Consider the following 22,666-nt stretch of genomic DNA (forward strand, 5'->3'; position numbering starts at 1 on the left):
TTTCTTTCTTTCTTTTCCTTCCCTTCTTCCTTTATTTCTCTCTCTTTCTCTTTCTTTAATTCTTCCTCTGCAAAATTTTGCCTCAATTCTGTAAATAATGTGACCCAAAAGCCAAAAGGAGATTTGTCGCGCACGAGGACTTACCCTAATTTGACATAGATGACTCCAAAGCATAGAAACACGTAGAAAATCCACTTCTGAAAGTTTCTGTGCATGATCTAGAGATGGACTGAGCCATAAAAATTGGCACAAAAAGTCGAACTGATCTTGTCCAATTAAATCCCAGTCAAGAGCATTGCTGAAGCTACCCAAGAGTGAAGCTGCCCGAACCGTAAAAAAAAAACCACTGTGCAGATAAGCAGCTCTTCCCAGAGCCATGGTGACTGAAACTGGCTCAATATTAAAGCTAAAGAGGAAGAGAAAAAAAAAACAAACAGCAAACAACAACAACAAAACCCCAAACCCCAACCTAACACCAGAAGGAGCTGCTCAAAACGGTAAAACAAAACCCCAAGACAGATAGTCTGAGGGAGAAAATGAACGAACACTGATCTTCATCAACTGCCTCATAGAGCTGTGCAGTTCATGTGTTTTTACTTGTTCTGACTTCCCCAGGTAACACTACGTATCTTGCAATCTGTGTCTCCAGGTAGGAGGAGATCTCTCTCCCTCTCTCTCTCTCTCTCCTGGTCTTCCCCCACCCCGTGTCAGGTTTTAACACACATCTTTATCTGTCTGTGTGCATGTGCGTGTACGAGTTATGCCTGTGTTTGTGTTTCAGAAGGCATGTCCTGAAGCTGGAGTGTGGGGAAAACACATGAAATGTATCCAGAAAGGGAATAAAGGACTCGTCCTCTCAAACCAAAGCATTTTTTCATTTCCTCTAGTTACGGAACTTGGCTGGATTCAGTGTGCGGACTTACTTCACAAAAGACACTTTACCCCCCCCCCCCCCGTCCTTTCTTTCTTTTTTCCCTATTTTTTTTTCTCTCACTTCCCCCCATCTCCCCCCCGCAGTTATATAAAGGCGTTAACCTCTGTTTGCTTATAGCTCCTATCCTAAAATGCGACGCGTGTGCAGACTATTTCACTTTGGCCATCCGACCCTGCTGTACACAAACGCTGGTCCTTAAATCTGATTTAATTTTCCGCAGTAAGAAAACACTCCTTCTGCTTTAAGAAACAGATATTCTTGGCTTTTAACACCAGTTTAGGATATTCAGTTTGCTGCTCCTAGGGAGATTAATCGCTGAGACAAAAACTCACTTTGTATCAGACACAAACAGTCGGGCATGTTTCCTTCTTTCTTTTTTCTTTTCTCCTTTTCTCTTTTCTTTTCTTTTCTTTTCTTTTCCTTTTCTTTTCTTTTCTTTTCTTTTCTTTTCTTTTCTTTTCTTTTCTTTTCTTTTCTTTTCTTTTCTTTTCTTTTCTTTTCTTTTCTTTTCTTTTCTTTTTCTTTTCTTTTCTTTTCTTTTCTTTTCTTTTCTTTTCTTTTCTTTTTTTCTTTTTTTTTCTTTTATTTTCTTTATTTTTCTTTTATATTTTATTTTTTCTTTTATTTTTTCTTTTATTTTCTTTTTTCCTTCTTTTATTTTTCTTCCTTTCTCACTTCCTGTCTTTTTCTTTCTTTCTTTTTCCATTTTCCCTTTCCTTTCCTTTCCTTTCCTTTCCTTTCCTTTCCTTTCCTTTTCCTTTCCTTTCCTTTCCTTTCCTTCCTTTCCTTTCCTTTCCTTTCCTTTCCTTTCCTTTCCTTTCCTTTTCCTTTCCTTTCCTTTCCCTTCCTTTCCTTTCCTTTCCTTTCCTTTCCTTTCCTTTCCTTTCCTTTCCTTTCCTTTCCTTTTTTCCTTTCCATCTTTCCTCACTGATTTCTGCTCAGTTTATTTCTGCATTCTGTGAAATTATCTGTTCCAGTCTGCTACACAATGTGTGCTTGTCTGGAGGCATCTATCTGCATGCATATGCACGCTCAAAGAGCACTCAAATACAAGTTTGTGGGTTGTGGTAAGTGGTATAGATATGGATAAAGCTGTGCACCTATGCCCCACTTACACACACGCATTTATATACATGTAGTAACAGTAAGCGTAGATAGCTCCAGGCACCTCTCAAAGAGAATCGACTAAACATACACTAGTAAAGGCTGAAAAGAAAGTAGGCAGTAACAAGTAAGCAAAAGAGGCTGAATACAGAACTTCATCGTAAAGTATCTATCCTGATGGAGAAAAAAAAAGGATTCTTTTTTTTTTTTTTTTTTTTTTTTTTTTTTTAAAGCCTAGCCAGGCTGCCGTGGTTCAAGTGATGCAGTCTGAAACGGGGACCATTTTTAGATGACTCCCATCTCCCAACGCTGCTCGCATCTTGCTAGCACCCACCCAAACACAGGGTCTCTCGGGACACCGCGCCGAAATCCCGACAAGGTTCCTGGGAAGGAGAAGCTGAAATGAAGCAGGACTGAGAAGGGCCCTGCTGCCGGGAGAGAACAGATGGAAGCGGCCGAACCTCCCGCCTCACCGCCGGCCTCCGTTAGCTCTGCCCGGTGATGGGTTTCGTTCTGCCTTCCTCCAGCAGTCCTCACGTTTCACTCTAATAATCAGCGCTCCCGGCTCTTGCAGGCAGCCCTCCCCCCCCTCCCCCCCCCCCCCCCCCCCCCTCCAGATCCCTTCTCCTACATTTTTCCTAATACTTACCTATGAACAATTGTTCTCCTTTTAAAATGCTGATTTCCCCCTTCATACTCTTTCCTTGTATTTAAAAGTCCTTTATTTTTTCCCCTACGGCCAAATACCACTTTTTTTTTCCTTTTTCTTTTTCTCCCCCACCCTCCCCTTCACTATTTAATAGTATTTTTTAGGTAAGACGAGGCCATATGCAGTTTTTGCAGAACCATTTCTCCCAAAGCCTCCTAAACGTACCCAGAACTGCCATCCAAACTCTTTAACCAGCACCCAGAGAGCATTGAAGATGCAGCCGCCCGGCTCCCAAACCACCTTCTCTCCGTTTTTTTAAGCCCTTCGAAGAGAGAAGAATCCCCTTAGACAGCGGGCGGAAGGGCCGGGCGCGGACGGAGCTCGGAGCGGGCGCTGCCCGCGTCCGGAGAGGCGATTGGAAGCTCGGGGTTCTATCCTCCGGCCAGGCCGGGAGGACGAGCGGTGTTGCCCGCGGGCGGCGGCCGGACCGAGGCAGCAGGCAGCGGCGAGCAGACTCTCTCTGCCCCAGGCCCGGAGAACATCTGCCCAATACCTCGGACGCGGCAGCCTCGGTGCCGGGCGCAGCCGCGTTCCGCGAGGAAACAACGCCATCCAGCGGCCGCCGAAGGAGGTGGCCGGGGCGCGGAGAGGAGGGCTCGTGTGGCTGGGCGGACTAAGGCTCAACAAGGGCAAGTGCCGGGCCCCGCATTAGGGTCACAACAACCCCAAGCTATGCTCCAGATTTAGCATCATAGAATCAGAGCCACATCCAGCCTGGTCTTAAAAACCTCCAGGGATGGCGCTTCTACCACCTCCCTGGGCAACCTGTTCCAGCATCTCACCACCCTCATAACGAAGAACTTCCTAACATCCAATCTGAATCTACCCATTTCTAGTTTTGTTCCATTCCCCCTAGTCCTATCACTACCTGACAGCCTAAAAAGTCTCTCACCAGCTTTTTCATAGGCCCCGTTCAGATACTGGAAGGCCACAATAAGGTCTCCTTGGAGCTTTCTCTTCTCCAGACTGAACAGCCCCAGCTCCCTCAGTCTGTCTTCATAGGAGAGGTGCTCCAGTCCTCTGATCATTCTTGTGGGCCTTCTCTGGTCATGCTCCAGCACCTCCAGATCCTTCCTGTAATAGGGGCTCCAGAACTGGATGCAGTACTCCAGGTGGGGTCTCACCAGAGTGGAGTAGAGGGGGAGAATCACCTCCCATGACCTGCTGGCCACACTTCTCTTGATGCAGCCCAGCCTTAGGGCAGAGTGGCTGGAAATCTGCCTGGCAGAGAAAGACCTGGGGGTGTTGATGGACAGCTGACTGAACTTGAGCCAGCAGCGTGCACAGGTGGCTGAGAAGGCTCAACAGCATCCTGGCTCAGATGAAGAATAGTGTGTCCAGCAGGACTAGGAAAGTGATTATGTCCCTGCACTTGGCACCAGTGAGGCTGCACATAGAATTCTGGGTTTAGGTTTGGGCTGTTCACTACAAGGATGACAGTGAGGTGCTGGTGTATATCCAGAGAAGAGCAATGAAGCTGGTGATGGTTCTGGAGAATAGGTCTTGTTAGGAGCAGCTGAGGGAACTTGGATTTAGGAAGGGCAGGTCCTGCTTCTCCAACCTGATCTCCTTCTATGATCAGGTGACCCGTCTGGTGGATGTGGGGAGGCCTGTGGATGTGGTCTACCTGGACTTCAGCAAGGCCTTTGACATCATCCCCCACAGCAAACTGCTGTCTAAGCTGTCAGCTCGTGGCTTGGACCACTACACTCTGTGCTGGGTTAGGAACTGGCTGGAGGGCTGAGCCCAGAGAGTGGTGGTGAATGGTGCCACATCCAGCTGGCTGTCAGTCAGTAGTGGAGTCCCCCAGGGATCAGTGCTGGGCCCCATCCTCTTTAACATCTTCATTGATGATCTGGATGAGGGGTTTGAGTCAGTCATCAGCAAGTTTGCAGATGACACCAAGTCAGGAGCAGATGTTAGTCAGTTAGAGGGTAGAAAGGCTCTGCAGAGGGACCTCAACAGACTGGACAGATGGGCAGAGTCCAATGGGATGGCATTCAACAAGTCCAAGTGCCGAGTGCTGCACTTTGGCCACGGCAATCCCATGCAGAGCTACAGGCTGGGGTCAGAGTGGCTGGAGAGCTCCCAAACAGAGATGGACCTGGGGGTATTAAACATGAGCCAGCAGTGTGCCAAGGTGGCCAAGAGGGCCAATGGCATCCTGGCCTGCATTAGGAATAGTGTGGCCAGCAGGAGCAGGGAAGTCATTGTGCCCCTGTACTCTGCTTTGGTTAGGCCGCACCTTGAGTACTGTGTCCAGTTCTGGGCCCCTCAGTTTAAGAAGGACACCAAAACACTTGAACGTGTCCAGAGAAGGGCAACAAGGCTGGGGAGAGGCCTTGAACACAAACCCTATAAGGAGAGGCTGAGGGAGCTGGGATTGTTTAGCCTGGAGAAGGCTCGGGGGTGACCTCATTGCCCTCTACAACTACCTGAAAGGTGGTTGTTGCCGGGAAGGGGTTGGTCTCTTCTCCCAGGCAACCAGCACCAGAACAAGGGGACACAGTCTCAAGCTGTGCCAGGGGAAGTTTAGACTCGAGGTGATGATAAAGTTTTTCACCGAGCGAGTTGTTCGTCATTGGAATGTGCTGCCCAGGGAGGTGGTGGAGTCACCGTCCCTGGAGGTGTTCAAGAGGAGATTGGACATGGCACTTTGTGCCATGGACTAGTCATGAGGTCTGTGTTGATAGGTTGGACTCAATGATCCTCGAGGTCTCTTCCAACCTTGGTTATACTGTGATACTGTGATACTGTGAACTGGGGTTGTTTAGGGTAGAGAAAATGAGGCTAAGGGGAGGCCATATAGCTTTCTAAAACTCCCTGAATGGAGGCTGTAGTGAGATGGATGCCAGTCTTATCCCAAGGAAGTAGTGATAGGACAAAAGGAAATGGGCTTAAGGTGAGGCAGGGGAGGTTTAGGCTGAATATTAAGAAACATTTCTTCACCAAAAGGGTTGTAAAGAACTAAAACAGGCTGCCCAAGGAAGTAGGGGAGACCTTGCTGCTCTCTACAACTACCTGAAGGGTGGTTGTAGACAGGAAGGGGGTGGTCTCTTCTCCCAGGCAACCAGCACCAGAACAAGAGGACACAGTCTCAAGCTGTGCCAGGGGAAGTTTAGGCTTGAGGTGAGGAGAAAGTTCTTCACTGAGAGAGTCATTAGCCATTGGAATGTGTTGCCCAGGGAGGTGGTGGAGTCACCATCTCTGGAGGTGTTCAAGAGGGGAGTGGACGTGGCACTTAGTGCCATGGTTTAGTCATGAGGTCTGTGGTGACAGGTTGGGCTTGATGATCTTTGATGTCTTTTCCAACCTTGGTGATTCTGCAATTCTGTGGTGCTGGGGATATCATTTGGTCATGACTTGGCAGTGTGGGTCAGCGGTCGGATGTGATGATCTTGCAAGCCTCTTCCAACAACAATGATTTTGTTATTCTATCACTTTGTGGGACAGAGGACCTGGAAGGGGCTCCTGATTCTAGCCAGGCTGTGATGGGCTCATAAGCCACAGTTCCTGAGTCCCATCCTCTGCCCTCCACCTCAGGCTAAGCAGTCTGATCTTGAAGGTCTCTTCCAACCTGGTCTATTCTATTCTATTCTATTCTATTCTATTCTATTCTATTCTAGGCAACCTGCTCCAGTGTTTCACCACCTTCACTGTAGAAAATGTCTTCCTTGTATCTTGCTATAATCTCCCATCTTTTAGTTTAAAACCTTTACCCCTTGTCTTGTTGCCACAGGCCCTGCTGTAAAGATTGTCCCCATCTTTCTTACAGGCTCCCCCTTAAGTACCAAAAGCTCACAGTAAGGGCTCCTTGGAGCCTTCTCCAGGCTGAACAACCCCAACTCTCTCAGCCTTTCCTCACTACAGAGGTGTTCCAGCCCTCTGATCATTTTTGTGCCTCTTCTCTAGACCCACTCCAATAGGTTCATGTCTGTGTTGCGCTGAGGACTCCAGAGCTGGATGTGGTACTCCAGTTTTGATCTCATCAGAGTGGAGAACTAGTAAACTTTTTTTTTGCTGTTTCCAGGCAAATCCACCAAGTTTCAGCAAAAGAAATTAAACTGGATTGTGTTGAGACTAGCCTGGAGATAGCATCATTCTCAGGGCCAAATCTTTCTCTGCTTTTGATCATTATGCCACTATTATCTTCCACAAATTGATCTGAGGATGCTGGCCTGGGGAAGAATGATTGTGCCTTTTCCTTCAAATACCAGCTTCATTATTGCCAAAAACTTAGGCAAAGAAGATTTCATGAAGCAGAATAATTCAGTGATGCAAGGAAAAAAAACATTCTCTAGATTAAAATAGATAATTCTCACTTTATTTACAGGTAAAATACCTAAAAGTCATTGAACACCTTGAAATAAATAGCACCTCAGTAATTTTATAAGGCTTCCCGAAAAATCATAGAACCATAGAATGCATAGGGTTGGAAGGGACCTCCAAAGGTCATCTAGTCTAACCCCTGTGCAGTCAGCCAGGACATCCTCCACTGGATCAGGTTGCTCAGAGCCCTGTTGAGCCTGACCTCAAATATATCCAGGGATGGGGCCCCAAATTCCTCCCTGGACAACCTGTTCCAGTATTGCACCACTCTCATTTTAAAGAACTTCTTATGTCCAACCTAAAGTTACCCTGATCCAGTTTGAAACCAGTGCCTCTAGTCCTATCACTATGACCCCTTCTAAATAGTCCTTCCCCAGCCTGCCTGTAGGTCCCCTTCAGGTATTGAAATGCAGTCACAAGGTCTTACAGGATCTTTCTTTTCTCCAGGCTGAAAAGCCCTAACTCTCTCAGCCTATCCCCACAGGATAGGTGCTCCAGCCCTCTAATCATAGAATCATAGAATTGTTAGGGTTGGAAGGGACCTCAAGGATCATCTAGTTCCAACCCCCCTGCCATGGGCAGGGACACCTCACACTACAGCAGGTTGCTCACAGCCACATTTAGCCTGGCCTTAAAAACCTCCAGGGATGAGGCTTCTACCACCTCCCTGGGCAACCTGTTCCAGTGTCTCACCACCCTCATGGGGAAGAACTTCTTCCTAACATCCAATCTGAATCTACTAATTTCTAGTTTTGTTCCATTCCCCTTAGTCCTATCATTACATGACAGCCTAAAAAGTCCCTCACCAGCTTTCTTGTAGGCACCCTTAAGATACTGGAAGGCCACAATAAGGTCTCCTTGGAGCTTTCTCTTCTCCAGACTGAACAACCCCAGCTCCCTCAGTCTGTCTTCATAGTCTCCAGTCCTCTGATCATCCTTGTGGGCCTTCTCTGGTCATGCTCCAGCACCTCCAGATCCTTCCTGTGATAGGGGCTCCAGAACTGGACACAGTGCTCCAGGTGGGGTCTCACCAGAGTGGAGTAGAGGGAGAGAAACACCTCCCATGACCTGCTGGCCACACTACTCTTGATGCAGCCCAGAATGTGATTGGTTTTCTGGGCTACAAGTGCACACTGGTGGCTCATGTTGAGCTTCTCATCCACCATCCCCTGCAAGTCCTTTTCTTCAGAGCTGCTCTCAAGCCAGTCACTGCCCAGCCTACCTGGGATTGCCCCAACCCAGATGCAGGACCTTGCACTTGGTCTTGTTGAACCTCATGAGGTCCTCATGTCATGGGCCCACCTCTCCAGCCTGTCAAGGTCTCTCTGGATGGCATCCCTTCCCTCCAGCATGTCTGTGGTCCTCCTCTGGACCTGCTCTAGCAGGTCCTTGTCCTTCTTGTGTTGTGTTCATCTCTGATAAGCTGCTTTACGTGCTTTTGTCTTCTTTCTGTACCACTTAGATCGACCACAGGTAACCAGCTTGCATCTTACAGGTCCCAAAGGCTGAACTACAGAGAGAATCCAGGTGCATTTACCCCAGTCAGCCACTGTCAGGCACTGTTGCTCCACACACTTGTAAATTAAGGCCCTTCCCCTCCCTTCACCAACCTAACCAAGCCAATAAACTCTTCCTTAGGGGAAAATACACAGACTACATGGGATTGAAAAAGCAAGAGAAAAAAAAGGACTTAAGAAAGAATTCAAATCAGAAGCATACAAAGAGGTTATCTTAAAGCTGACCAGCCCCATACACACACTTTACACATGCTTAAAGGTACATTTTAAATATATATATATATAGCTGCTACTGGTCTTTAACAATTTGTGTTACCAGGCCTTTGCACATGAAGTCTTCTCTTAAATTACTGCCTCTCATTTGCCCATCTGCCTTCTAGGTCTAAGATGTCCAAAACTACCAAATCCACTGTCTCCTTGGTATCCTTCAGTGAGCTTCTGATGCTGAGTCCTTTTCCTGGATTTGGCTATGAGAGGCTTAAGCTTTTTTGTTGTTGTTGTTAACTTGTTTGGCTTTTTGGTTTTGGTTTGTGTGTGCCGGTGTGTTTTGTTTTGTTGTTTTCTTTTCTTTGTTTTGTTTTTCCTGGGATTCTCCACCTTTTATAGGTCTGAATCACAATGGTGTTTTTTCACAGAATCACAGAATGCTAGGGGTTGGAAGGGACTTTGAAAGATCATCTAGTCCAACTCCCCTGCTACAGCAGGATCACCGAGAGTGGGTCACACAGGAACACATCCAGGTCAGTCTCCAGAGAAGGAGACTCCACAACCTCTCTGGGCAGCCTGCTCCTGGGCTCTGTCATGCTCAGTGATTTTTTCCTTATGTCCACATGGAACCTCCTCTGCTCCAGCTTGCACCCATTGCCCCTTGTCTTATCACTGGACATCACTGTGAAGAGCCTGACTCCATCCTCCTGAAGCTTGCCCTTCACACATTTATTTCCTGTCTGTTGTGTGCTGGGTTTGGCATCATATTAAAAGGGAAGCTACACGTTGTTAAACTGTCTTCAGAAGTCTTTCTTCTTAACTGATCTTCTTCTATTGTAACCTTACTCCATCTGATGCAAAATTCTCTTTGATTTCTATGGGTTGCACACCAGCAAGCACTGATAAGCAGCCTGCGAAGACTAAAGCTGTACCTGTTCTGTGTGTTTGGCCTGGTATCTTGTCTCAGTGAAATCTCTGGGCTGTGGACTTTAAATATGACTGCCATGGGCTAAATTGAATCTGCAGATGAGTATTCAACACCATACCAGCCTCAAAATAAAAGTGCTGGCTGGACAAAATACCATGGAGCTTGTCAGACCCTTCCCATCAACTCATTCTCTCCAGTATTTGAAGGGGCCAAGCAGATAGCTTGGGGACACAGACCTCTGAGCAGGACCTATTGTAACAGGACAAAGGGTGATGGTTGGAACTAAAAGAGGGAGACTCAGACCGGAGAGAAGGAAGAAACGTTTGATACTGAAGGTGGTGAGACTGTGGTCCAGGCTGCCCAGAGAGGTGGGAGATGTCCCATATCTGGAACCATTCCAGGTCAGGCTGGTTGAAGCTCTGAGCCAAGAGGAGCTCCACAGTTCTATGGCTACTAGGAAGAAGAATAATTCCAGCCATAAAGTAGGGCTGAGATTCAATCAGCCCAGACTGCAGGAGCAAAGTTCATCCTCTTGTTGCCTTTGACACACAGGGAGCGAGGATCTCATGATGCACCCAGCAAGTCACTGTTCATGTGATGAAAACCCCATGGCAACCCCATGCAAGTTGGTTTGCAATGACACTTTCCGCACATTCCCTCTTCTCCATGACCTTTGGTGTTTCCTGCAGAAAGCCTGTGGATGTCATGTAGGAAGTGGTGCTAGTTTCCAGCTCTGGTTGGTGCCTTTTTAAAGCTCAGAAGAAGCTGAGAAGGAGCTAAGTGATCTGGTTTCAGGACACACCTCCTGAAAATAAGTTCTTCATTGAGCTGTCCTTAACCTTCCTGAAGCAGGCATAACCAAAGTAATGAGCTGACTCCCTCTGCAAGAGAGACCAACAACGCTGTCACAGAGAAGCTCATGACCCCAAATCCATCATCCCTCCAAACCCATCCATCCACTGGGCAAGCATCAAAGCTCACTCCTGCTAGGAGATAACCAGGGCACTACCTCATAGAATACATCAGGTTGGAAGGGATCCTCCAAGATCATCTTGTAGAACTCCCTGCAGTCAGCAGTGACATCTCCAACTAGATCAGGTTCCTCAGGACCCCATCAAGCCTGATGATGAATGTCTTCCTGGTCCTGATGGCTACTCTTGCTGATCCAGCCCAGGATGCAGGTGGCTTTCAACAACCCCACGTCCCTCAGCCAATTTACATTTACCAGTAAATCTAAACCCAAAAAATGGAGAGGAACAGAAGAAAGCAAGTCCAAAAAGCCAAGAGCAAGACAGGAAGATACATAGATGTGCTGTGGGACATGGTTTAGTGGTGCCCTGGCAGTGCTGGGTTGAGACTTAGACCTGATGGTATTTTAGTTTTTTTCCAACCACAAGGATTCTGTGATTCTCTGGCTCTAGGTCACAAATTCTCTACTCTAGGAGAATTCAAAGGAAAAGAGGGCTCTTTGTTCAGACCTAAGGGCTCCTTGATGTTCACAGCTGCAGAAGACTCAGTCCATCAGGCCCCGCTGCTGTGGAGATGATGACTCATCCTTTCCATCAGGACAAGGCGGCTGCTTGAAGGCTGCAGGCATGGCCAGCAGATGCCACCTACACGAGCAGGAGTCTGGGAAGGACAAGTAGCAGATACTGATGTACTGCAGGAAAGAAAGGGGCAGAGAGAGGAAACTTCCATCACTGCTGCTGGAAATCTTTCCAATCAGGACAATTAGCACTTCTTACCTCTCCCTCTGTTAGCCTCAAGTCAGAAGGGTAGACCACCTGCAAGAAAGATAGGAGGCAGGAAGTCAACCATTCTGTTCCACCACAATATCCATCTAGAACCACTGCTTCCACATAAAGTGCTTTATTTCTCCCCAAGTCCCATGTCCTACAAGAAGACACCATCACAGATTCCCTCACCAGTAGCCCCTGCACTGAACCTGCCACAAACTCTGTATTACAGATTCCAGCAGACACAGACCAAGTGGCTCATGGTTTACTGACATCTTACCAGCAGAGGTGGGGCCTTGGTGAAGAAACAGCCCCACCACCCTGCTGCTGACTTCTAACAGACTCTCGAGGTGCAAGCAATTCTTTTCTCTGAAGCTGGCAAAGGCCCCTGCACAAGTACTGGCAAAAGGTGACCTGATGGGAAGCAGATCCACAGAGAAGGAGCTGGGAGTGCTGGTGGACAACAACTTGCCAATGAGCCAACAATGTGCCCACGTGGCCAAGAAGGCCAACGACCTTCTGGAGGAGCATGAAGAAGAGTGTGGCCAGCAGGTCAAGGGAGGTTCTCCCCCTTTACTCTGCCCTAGGGAGGCCACATCTGGAGAACTGGGTCGATTTCTGGGCTCCCCAGTTCCAGAGACTGGGAGCTACTGGAGAGAGTCCAGCAGAGGCTGGGAAGATGCTGAAGGGCCTGGAATATCAGGGATTTCATGAAATACAGAGAAGATGCTATCAGCATTTACAGAGTCCACCTGCAGACCCAGAGCCTAACTGGAGGCTTTAAAAAAAAGCCCATCTCATATCTCAAACCTGCCTGATCACCGGACTGTGGCACAGCTCAGCTGTCACTGCCACACTGGCTGAGCATGAATGGTGCAGCCTGTTCCAGACATTTCCTACAACATAAGCCTTGGCTGGTCTTGTAACAACAGATCCTAGAATCCCAGAATGGTGGGGTGGGAAGGGACCCCTGGAGCTCATCCAGTCTAACCTCCCTGCTCCATCACCCTCACAGCCAACAGGTTTCTCCTGACGGAACCTCCTAGTTCCAGCTGATGACCATTTCATAGTTTCATAGTTTCATAGTTTCATTCAGGGTTGGAAGGGACCACAAGGATCATCTAGTTCCAACCCCCCTGCCATGGGCAGGGACACCCCACACTAGATCAGGCTGGACAGAGCCTCATCCAGCCTGCTCTTAAACACCCCCAGGGACGGGGCCTCGACCACCTCCCTGGACAACCCATTCCAGGGTTTCACCACTCTCATGGTGAAGAACCTCCTCCTCACATCCAGCCTGAATCTCCCCACCTCCAGCTTCATTCCATTCCCCCTAGTCCTATCACTACCTGAGATCCTGAGAAGTCCTTCCCCAGCCTTCCTGTAGGCCCCCTTCAGATACTGGAAGGCGACAATTAGGTCACCTCGGAGCCTTCTCTTCTGCAGACTGAACAGCCCCAACTCCTTCAGTCTGTCCTCATAGGAGAGGTGCTCCAGCCCTCTGATCATCCTCGTGGCCCTTCTCTGGACACGTTCCAGCACCTCCACATCCCTCTTGTAATAGGGGCTCCAGAACTGGACACAGTACTCCAGGTGGGGTCTCACCAGGGCTGAGTAGAGGGGGAGGATCACCTCCCTCGACCTGCTAGCCACACTTCTCCTGATGCAGCCCAGGATCTGATTGGCTTTGCGGGCTGCAAGTGCACACTGAGAGCTCATGTTGAGCTTTTTGTCCACCAGCACCCCCAAGTCTCTCTCCTCAGGGCTATCCTCCAGCCAGTCACTGCCTAGCCTGTATTTGTGCCTGGGATTGCCTCGACCCAGATGCAGGACCCTGCACTTGCTCTTATTGAACTTCATGAGGTTGGCTTGTGCCCACCTCTCCAGCCTGTCAAGGTCCCTCTGGATGGCCTCCCTTCCCTCCAGCGTGTCTGCTGCACCACACAGCTTGGTGTCATCAGCAAACTTGCTGAGGGTGCACTCAATGCCACTGTCCATGTCCCCCACAAAGATGTTGAATAAGATAGGTCCCAGGACTGATCCCTGAGGGAATCCACTTGTCACTGGCCTCCACTGGGACATGGAGCCATTGACAGCCACTCTTTGGGTGCGGCCATCAAGCCAGTTCCTTATCCATCTAGTGGTCCACCAATCAAACCCATGTGTCACCAGTTTGGAGACCAGGATGTGGTGCGGGACAGTGTCGAAGGCTTTGCTCAGGTCCAGGTAAACGACATCAGTTGCTCGCCCCTCATCTATTAATTTTGTCACCTGCTCATAGAAGGCCACCAGGTTGGTCAGGCAGGATTTGCCCTTGGCAAAGCCATGCTGACTGTTCCCAATCACCTCTTCACTATTCTTTTGAGCGAGTAGTGACTCCAGGAGGATCTGTTCCATGATCTTTCCAGGCACAGAGGTGAGACTGACTGGCCTGTAGTTCCCTGGTTCCTCCTTCTTGCCCTTTTTGAAGATGGGGGCAATGTTTCCCCTTTTCCAGTCTGTGGGGACTTCACCAGACTGCCATGACTTTTGAAATATAATAGAGAGGGGTTTAGCAACCTCATCTGCCAGTTCTCTCAGTACCCGTGGGTGTAACCCGTCGGGTCCCATGGACTTGAACACTTTCAGGTTCTTCAGATGATCACGAACCTGATCTGCACTTACAATGGGCAGTTCTTCCTCCCTGTCCCTGGCTTTGACTTCCATAACATCAGAAGTGTGGCTAGAGGCCCTTGCAGTGAAGACTGAGGTAAAGAAGTTATTAAGTACCTCAGCCTTTTCCTCATCACAGGTGACCATGTCACCATTTTCTTTTCTGAGGGGGCCCACACCTTCCCTAGTCTTCTTCTTCCCATTAATATACCTGTAAAAGTTCTTAGTATTCCCTTTAATCTCCCTGGCTAGATTCCACTCAAACTCTGCTTTGGCTTTCCTGACCAGGACTCTTGCTGCTCGGGCAGCTTCCTTGTATTCCCCCTGTTCTACCTGTCCTTCCCTCCACTTCCTGTAGAGTTTCCTTTTAAGTAATAGTGTGTCCAGTAGCTCCTTGCCCATCCAGGCAGGCCTCCTAGCATTCTTACCTGCTTTTCTCTTTGTTGGTACACAGAGCTCCTGGACACAGAGGAGGTGGTCCTTGAATACTGACCAGCTGTCCTGGGTCCCTCTTCCCTCCAGGGCTTTGTCCCATGACACTTTGGCTAGCAGATCCCTGAAGCGATCAAAATCTGCATGCCTAAAGTCTAAAGTCTTGCCCTTGTTCTGTCACTGGGCACCACTGACAAGAGTCTGGCCACATCCTCTTGCCCCCACTCTTTAACTCTTGCTGAGCATTGATCAGATCCTGTCTCAGGCTGTTCTTCTCCAGGCTCAACAGCCCCAGGGCTCTCAGCCTTTCCTCCTCACAGAGATGCTCCAGGCCCCTCACAACTTCCCAGCCTCCACTGGACTCTCTCCAGTAGCTCCCAGTCTCTCTGGAAATGGGGAGCCCAGAACTGGACCCAGTTCTCCAGATGTGGCCTCCCTAGGACAGAGTAGAGGGGCAGAAGAATCTCCCTTGACCTGCTGGCCACACTCTTCTTCATGCTCCCCAGGAGACCATTGGCCTTCCTCATCACCATACCCCAATCAAACTCAACATCAGACTCCTCAGGTCAGGGCTGAGGACAGAATTCAAAGCAAGATCCACCACAGAAACTTGAGAGAGAGCAGTGAGAGATGGCACAGCTACACCAGTTTGAGGTAGCACTGGGCAGAGGACAGAGACCAAAGCACTCACAGATCTGTGGCAGTGACAACCTTAACCTTTAAATCACCTACTGGGGAGACACTGGAACAGGTTGCCCAGGGAGGTTGTGGATGTTCCCTCCCTGGAGGTGTTCAAGGCCAGGTTAGATGGGACCTTGAGCAACATGGTCCAGTGGAAGGTGTCCCTGCTATAAGGGTTGGAACTGGATGATCTTTAAGGTTCCTTCCAGCCCAACACATTCTATGATTCTCTGATTCTACACTGAGGGGAACATGCAGGAGAAAGCAAGCAGCTCTAGATGAGCTGGAAAATGGAGATGTGCTCCTCAGAGCTTTGCAGCCCCAGGCAATGACTGGGCTGCAGGTCAGCCTGGGAGTCATCTGCTTCTCAAATCAGGAGCTCTCCAAGGAGCTTGCCTCCTCTCCGAGCTCTAAAAATAGCTGGGATGGCAGCAGGCCAAGAGCTGGAAGTTCAGCCAGGCAGCTCTGACAATTCCCCATGGATTCCTTGGCAAGGTCATCTCAGCAGCTTCAGAGAGGCAGCCAAGTCACCAGTGAGGAATAAACACTGCTTGGCTTTGGCTTAAAGCTTTCCTGGAAGCCCAAAGCTACAAGATAAAGGAGCAGAATAATTACTGTGAACTACATGTGGCAAAATGGCAGAAGAAGGAAGGTGCCCAGATGCACCTTCAAGGGGAAGGGCAAAAAAGGGGAAGGGGAAGGAAAGAAGAAAAAAAATGAAGAAAGAAAAGGAAGAAGAAAGGAAAAGAGAAAGGAAGAGAAAAGGAAAGGAAAGCAGCAGAGAAGACCCTGGTCAGAACTCAGTCAATAGAATTTTTCCAGAGCAAAAAGCCCACAAACAAGAAGACCCTTTGGAGCTGTCAGGACCCCTGGATGTCTCAGAGAAGCTCAGAAGCACTCAGATGATGTCATACACCAGGAGGCAGCCCTCTGCCATCAGTGCTGGGTTACCAGGCCTGAGGTGTCACATGCTGTTGAATGCAGATCCTTGCAGGAGAGCTTTGCTGTGGGCATCTGTGAGGGTGCCAAGATCTCCACCACTGCCACGGCAATGCAAAGAGGGCCCAGAACATGACTCCTGGTTTCTCTGAGGTCATCCAGCTCCCAAATGATTGCTGGTGACTCTGAGGTCGCCTGGGCAGGAAAGCTGCAGAAGGAGGAGCCGGTGGCCTTCAGAAGCATGGATGTGAATTTTCATCATTGCTGTCACAGCAGCACCAGAGAAGGCAGAGTCCTGGTGAAGCAGGATGGAAAAGGGCTGGAGAAAGTTGCTCCTGCAGGAGGACACAGGCTGCCAGCTGGAGAGGGTCACAGGATCAAGAAATTTCAGCATAGGTAGGGTTGGAAGAGGCCTTAAAGATCATGAAGTCCAAACATCAATAGAGTGCTGCCAGGACACCACCAAACCATGGCTCTCAGCACCACATTTCCATGGCTCTGAAACCCCTCCAGGGATGGGGACTCCACCACTGTCCTGGGCATCCTGGGCCAGGCCTCAACAACTCTCCAGGGACAGAAAATGTTCTTCATGTCCAACCTGAACCTCCCCTGGGGCAACTCCAGGTGATTTCTTCTAGGCCTATCACTTGTTCCTTGGGAGAAGGAACCTGGCGACCCGGAGGTCTTCGTGCCTCTCGCTCTCCCTGTACCCCTCCCACCCTTTTCTCCACAGCGTTGTCTCCAGCCGCCCAGACCGGCGCTGCGCTGCGGGGGCTGTGGCGGGTGCGGCCTGGGCCCCGCAGACCTCCGAGGGAGAAACGTGTTGGTGAGTCCCCTCACCCTGTGCCGCTCCTGCGTCCCGCCGCGGGATGCCGCTCCCCATTGCTTCACTAAGTTCCCTTGCTTGCACCAGGTTGCAGCCCCGGGGCCTCGTCTGGCCTGGGCCTCCCAGTCCTGGGGCCCTGGATTTTAGGCTTCCCAGTCCTGGGCCTCTAGGTTCTGGGTCTCAAGGTTTCAGGCCTCTCAGTCCAGGGCAGTGGTGGAGTCCCCATCCCTGGAGGGGTCTCAAAGCCATGGAGCTGATGGCCATGGTTTGGCGGTACCCTGGCAGTGCTGGGTACCGGCAGTACCCTGGGTTGATGGTTGGACTCCATGACCTTCAGTTATTTACAACTGCCAGTATTCCGTGATTCTGTGAGCCTGGGGGAGTTTTTCCCCTGCTTGTTTTCTTGGCTAACTTGTCCGACATGTTTAGCAAGGAAGAAAAATTGAGGTAATCTCCAAGTGTGTGTGTGGGGAAAAGAAGATGATCAGGGGCAGTCAGCATGGGTTGACCAAGGGGAAGTCATGGTTGAGCAATCTGAGAGCCTTCTGTGGTGGTGTGACTGGCTGGGTGTAATGGGGGTTGGGGCAAGCCCCCTCCCCACCACGCGCAGAAATAACGACTCAGACAAACAGATTGCAAAAGTGATGGAAAGTTTAAATACAAAACAGTGAGTGCGTGCAGGGAACTAGAAACACAGTGACAAGAAGAACCCCCAAAACAGACCCAGAGAGGTCCCATCCCCACCTGAGGGTGCACCCAAAACCCCCAGGGCTCCTCCTTCCCCCCCCCCCCCTTACACACACACACTGCTAGGCTAGTCTCAGCTGGCCAGATCTGAGACTGCCCATCCCCCCATGGCCTTGGGCCTAACCAGGCCCACGGCCGGGAGATCTCTCCCCCAGTTACCAGGTGTCGGAGAGGAAGGAAAGAGGAAGTGCCACTTACAGTGGTGCAAGGGATCCTGGTAGGAAATAACCTAATTTCCTGTGTCCACCCACTGGGCTGGACTTCTGGACACAGGAAACCCCCCTGTAGCAGAGGGCACCCAGCCCAAACTACGACACTGGGGTAGGGAGGTGAGAGCAGTGAATGAAGTACGCCTCGACTTGAATAGAATAGAATAGAATAGAATAGAATAGAATAGAATAGAATAGACCAGGTTGGAAGAGACCTTCGAGATCATCATGTCCAACCTATTATCCAACACCACCTAATCAACTAAACCATGGCACCAAGCACCCCATCGAGTCTCCTCCTACACACCTCCAGTGATGGTGACTCCACCACCTCCCTGAGCAGCACATTGCAATGGCAAATCACTCTCTCTATGAAGAATTTCTTCCTAAAATCCAGCCTAAACCTCCCCTGGCACAACTTGAGACTGTGTCCTTTTGTGCTGGTGCTGGTTGCCTGGGAGAAGAGACCAACCTCCACCTGGCTACAACCTCCAGGTAGTTGTAGAGAGCAATAAGGTCTGTCCTGAGCCTCTTCTTCTCCAGGATAAGCAACCTGAACTCCCTCAGCCTCTCCTCACAGGGCTATGCTCCAAACCCCTCCCCAGCTTTGTTGCCCTTCTCTGGGCACGTTCCAGCAAGTCAACATCCTTCCTAAACTGAGGGGCCCAGAACTGGACACAGGACTTGAGGTGTGGCCTAACCAGTGCTGAGTACAGGGGCAGAATGACCTCCCTGCTCCTGCTGGCCACACTGTTCCTGATCCAGGCCAGGATGTCATTTGCCTTCTTGGCCACCTGGGCACACTACAGGCTCCTGTTCAGCCTACTATCAACCAGCACCCCCAGGGCCCTCTCTGCCTGGCTGCTCTCCAGCCACTCTGACCCCAGTCTGTAGTGCTGTATGGGGTTGCTGTGGCCAATGTGTAGAACCCGGCACTTGGATGTGTTAAATCTCATGCCGTTCAGACAGTCTTTGGGCACTGTTGCTGAGAACATCCAGGGAAGCTTAGGAAGTGTAGGTCAGGTAAGTTGGAATGAGAACTGGGTGTAGGACAGAGCTCAAAGGGTTGTGATCTGGCTGAGGGAACAGAGTGCACTGTCAGAAGGTTTGCTGATGACACCGTACTGGGAGGAGCAGCTGACACACCTGGAGGCTGTGCTGCCATTCAGAGAGACCTGGACAGGCTGGAGAGTTGGGCAGGCAGAAATTTAATGAAATACAAGAAGGGCAAGTGTGGAGTCTGGCATCTGGGAAAGAACAACCCCATGGACCAGTATAGGTAGGGGACTGGCCTGCAGGAGAGCAGGACAGGGGAAAGGGACCTGGGCATCCTGGTGGACATATTCACAGAGGTGCAGGCAACATAGCCTAGTGTTCGAAGGAGATGGTGCCATACAAATGGAGAGAGGTTGGGGAATTTGTACCCTACTATGCCTGGGAAAGAAATCTTGTAACATGATCTCTGTGGTAATTAGTGTTTGGTGCCAGTGTTTTCTCAGATGAACCATAGAGTGTAGTGTGTCCCCAAGCCTAGGGAGGGCGGAGAGATTTTGTGTTAGAGAAGTTTCTGTTCGCATCAAGTGCCAAGTCCCATAATCACTCCACATGACAAAAGGGAGTTTATAGTATTTATTTATTTATTTATTTTTAGTTTTGATAGCTAGCTGTGTAATACAATTTAATGCAGAGGGGCAGAGGGAGGTGGATAATTAGAATAGAATAGAATAGGAGTAGAATAGAATAGAATAGAATAGAATAGAATAGAATAGAATAGAATAGAATAGAATAGAATAGAATTAACCAGGTTTGTAGAGATCTTTGAGATCATCATGTCCAACCTATCATACAACGCCATCTAATCAACTAAACCATGGCACCAAGCAGCCCATCAAGTCTCTTCCTAAACACCTCCAGGGATGGTGACTCCACCACCTCCCTGGGCAACACATTCCAATGGCCAATCACTCTTTCTATGAAGATCTTCTTCCTAACATCCAGCCTAAACCTCCCTTGGCACATCTTGAGACTGTGTCCTCTTGTTCTGGTGCTGGTTGCCTGGGAAAAGAGTCCAACCCCCACCTGTCTACAACTTCCCTTCTGGTAGCTGTAGACAGCAAGAAGCATGCTCTGAGCATCCTCTTCTCCAGACTAAGCAACCCCAGCTCCCTCAGCCTCTCCTCATAGGGCTTGTGTTCCAAACCCCTACCCAGCTTTGTTGCCCTTCTCTGGGCACCTTCCAGCAACTCAACATCTTTCCTAAATTGAGGGGCCCAGAACTGGACACAGGACTCAAGGTGTGGCCTAACCAGTGCTGAGGACAGGGGGAGAATGACTTCCCTGCTCCTGCTGGCCACTCTATTCCTGATCCAGGCCAGGATGACATTGGCCTTCTTGGCCACCTGGGCACACTGCTGGATCATGTTGAGCATACAGTGCATGCTTGGACAACACTTTTTTTGCTGCCTCATTGCCTCTCTGCCTGTGCCACTTGTCAAAGTAGTAAAGAGACTGGTAGTTGTCCTCTCAGAAACGTGTTGCTGCTTTTGTGTGCATTTTTTGCCATCTAGTGGCAGCAACATAATGGTGTAGCGTTAGCTTCTGGAAACAGGGTATGATACTAATTGGCCTGTGCTTTAGGACTCCTCTACCAAGCAGCAAGGTGCAACCACCTACTGATTATACGGCTGTGATGAAGGACCAGGAGGCTGTCTTTTTCCTGTCATATTCAGCCTGAGGAAAGTAGCCAGTGTGAAGTAAAACCATAGGAATGCTTAAAATTGGTGCTTTTCTGAAGCTTAAAGTCGTTTTGAGGTCTTTAAGCTAATACTCAATATATGATCATATGGACACCTTGTTGCTGATTGGGGATGTATCCTGAAAGCTAACAATGTGTTGCCTCTAAAATAAAAAGTTATGTGTTGATGGGAATGTTTCTTTCATCAGTGACCCCCAACACATTTGGCCATTCTGTATCTCTGAAATGCTGCAGGTGTGTTAGGAATGCAGACAGTTAAATCAGCTCCAGGACACTGGCACCAAGTCGCTTTAGGGGAATTTCCCTCACTGAACTACAGTCCTGCAAATCTGTAGGGATTATCATAGAATCATAGAATTGTTAGGATTGGAAGGGACCTCAAGAATCATCTAGTTCCACCCCTACTGCCTTGGACAGGGACACCTCACACTACATTAGGTTGCTCACAGCCACATCCAGTCTGGCCTTTAAACCCTCCAGGGATGGGGCTTCTACCACCTCCCTGGGCAACCTGTTCCAGTGTCTCACCACCCTCATGGGGAAGAACTTCTTCCTAACATCCAGTCTGAATCTACCCACTTCTAGTTGTTTTTCCATTTCCTCTAGCCCTATCATTACCTGACACCCTAAAAAGCCTCTCACCAGCTTTCTTGTAGCCCCCTTCAGATACTGGAAGGCCACAATAAGGTCTCCTTGGAGCTTTCTCTTCTCCAGACTGAACAACCCCAACTCCCTCAGTCTGTCTCCATTAGCAGAGCAGCTCCATCCCTCTGCTCATCCTCATGGCCCTTCTCTGGTCATGCTCCCGCACGTCCAGATCCTTCCTGTAATAAGGGCTCCAGAACTGGATGCAGTAGTCCAGGTGGGGTCTCACCAGAGTGGAGTAGAGGGGGAGAATCACCTCTCTTGACCTGCTGGCTATGCTTGTCTTGATGCAGCCCAGAATGTGATTTGCTTTCTGGGCTGCAAGTGCACACTGGTGGCTACTGTTGAGCTTCTCATCCACCAGCACTCCCAAGTCCTTTTCGTCAGGACTGCTCTATGATTCTATGAATTTTCTAGGTCACACATGACCTTTCTGAAGAAACAATTCATAAACTTGCAGTTTTCATCACAGTCCAATTTCCATAAACAATTGTTGAGGGGGGGAGGAAATAACAATAAAGAGTGGCATCCCATTCAAGAGATGTTAAATGACACAAGAGTGTTGGCATGGGGAAAAACATATCATCTCAGTCATCTATTGTATGTGGCCACCTTACTGAGCTTGCACCCACTTTTGAAGCAGGGTTGGAAAATCAATTTGTCTTTATTAATGGTTTATGCTAGCTCCTATTGTGAGGCTATGAAAAGTGTCTTTTCACATCCAGAAACTAGAGACCTGCTGATGGTCACCCCGCGTCTGAAATGTGCTATGATCTCATCTGTCTGCAAGTGTGATAGGAGGTACTGAATCCTAAAGCAACCATTAGCAAGCTTTGGCTTTTTGTGGCTTGTGCTCAGCTAGTTGTATTTGGTATTCTCAGAGCTATACAGCTGTTCAGGTTTATTGGTGTTTGGTTTGCTTTTTTTATTATTGAATAGTGTGTTGAATGCATTTAGCTCTTTGTTACCACTTTCTCCCATCTTTTCAGTTGTTGTAGCCAACTCTTGTTTCTTATCTCATATTTAAATAGCAAACTGGCGTGCCGTGTCTGCACAGAGCTTGCTGCAAAAGGCACTGAGTGTTCCACTCCTGTTGTGCAATTACAATGATTCAGGTTTTTTTCCTAATAAAAGTCTAACCCACAACTAGAGAAAAAAAAGGACATTTGTAATTTCTTTGGCCTACCAGTAATTATTGGAAGGACAACTATCTTTTCATTAACTAGAGTAAGAGGTAAATAAACAACAAATACTAAAGTGTGTAAGGAAACATTTCCCCAAATTACAGGATTGCAATTTGTTACTACATTTTATCA

General features: G+C 48.9%; 1 protein-coding gene across 1 annotated transcript in view; it reads right to left on the reverse strand.

Annotated features, from left to right (window-relative positions):
• Window positions 1-755, reverse strand: part of WNT7B (Wnt family member 7B) — an 80,565-nt gene extending 79,810 nt beyond the window's left edge. Inside the window, exon 1 of the mRNA XM_068165014.1 lies at window positions 145-755. Coding sequence (XP_068021115.1) covers window positions 145-215 — 71 coding nt within the window. The 5' untranslated portion in view covers window positions 216-755. The remainder of the gene's footprint in view (window positions 1-144) is intronic.
• Window positions 756-22,666: the final 21,911 nt, after the last annotated feature.

This window comes from Melanerpes formicivorus, unplaced genomic scaffold, assembly GCF_026170545.1.
Source record: "Melanerpes formicivorus ecotype bairdi unplaced genomic scaffold, bMelFor1.0.p_v2 SCAF_3, whole genome shotgun sequence".
In the NCBI taxonomy this organism is placed as follows: Eukaryota; Metazoa; Chordata; class Aves; order Piciformes; family Picidae; genus Melanerpes; species Melanerpes formicivorus.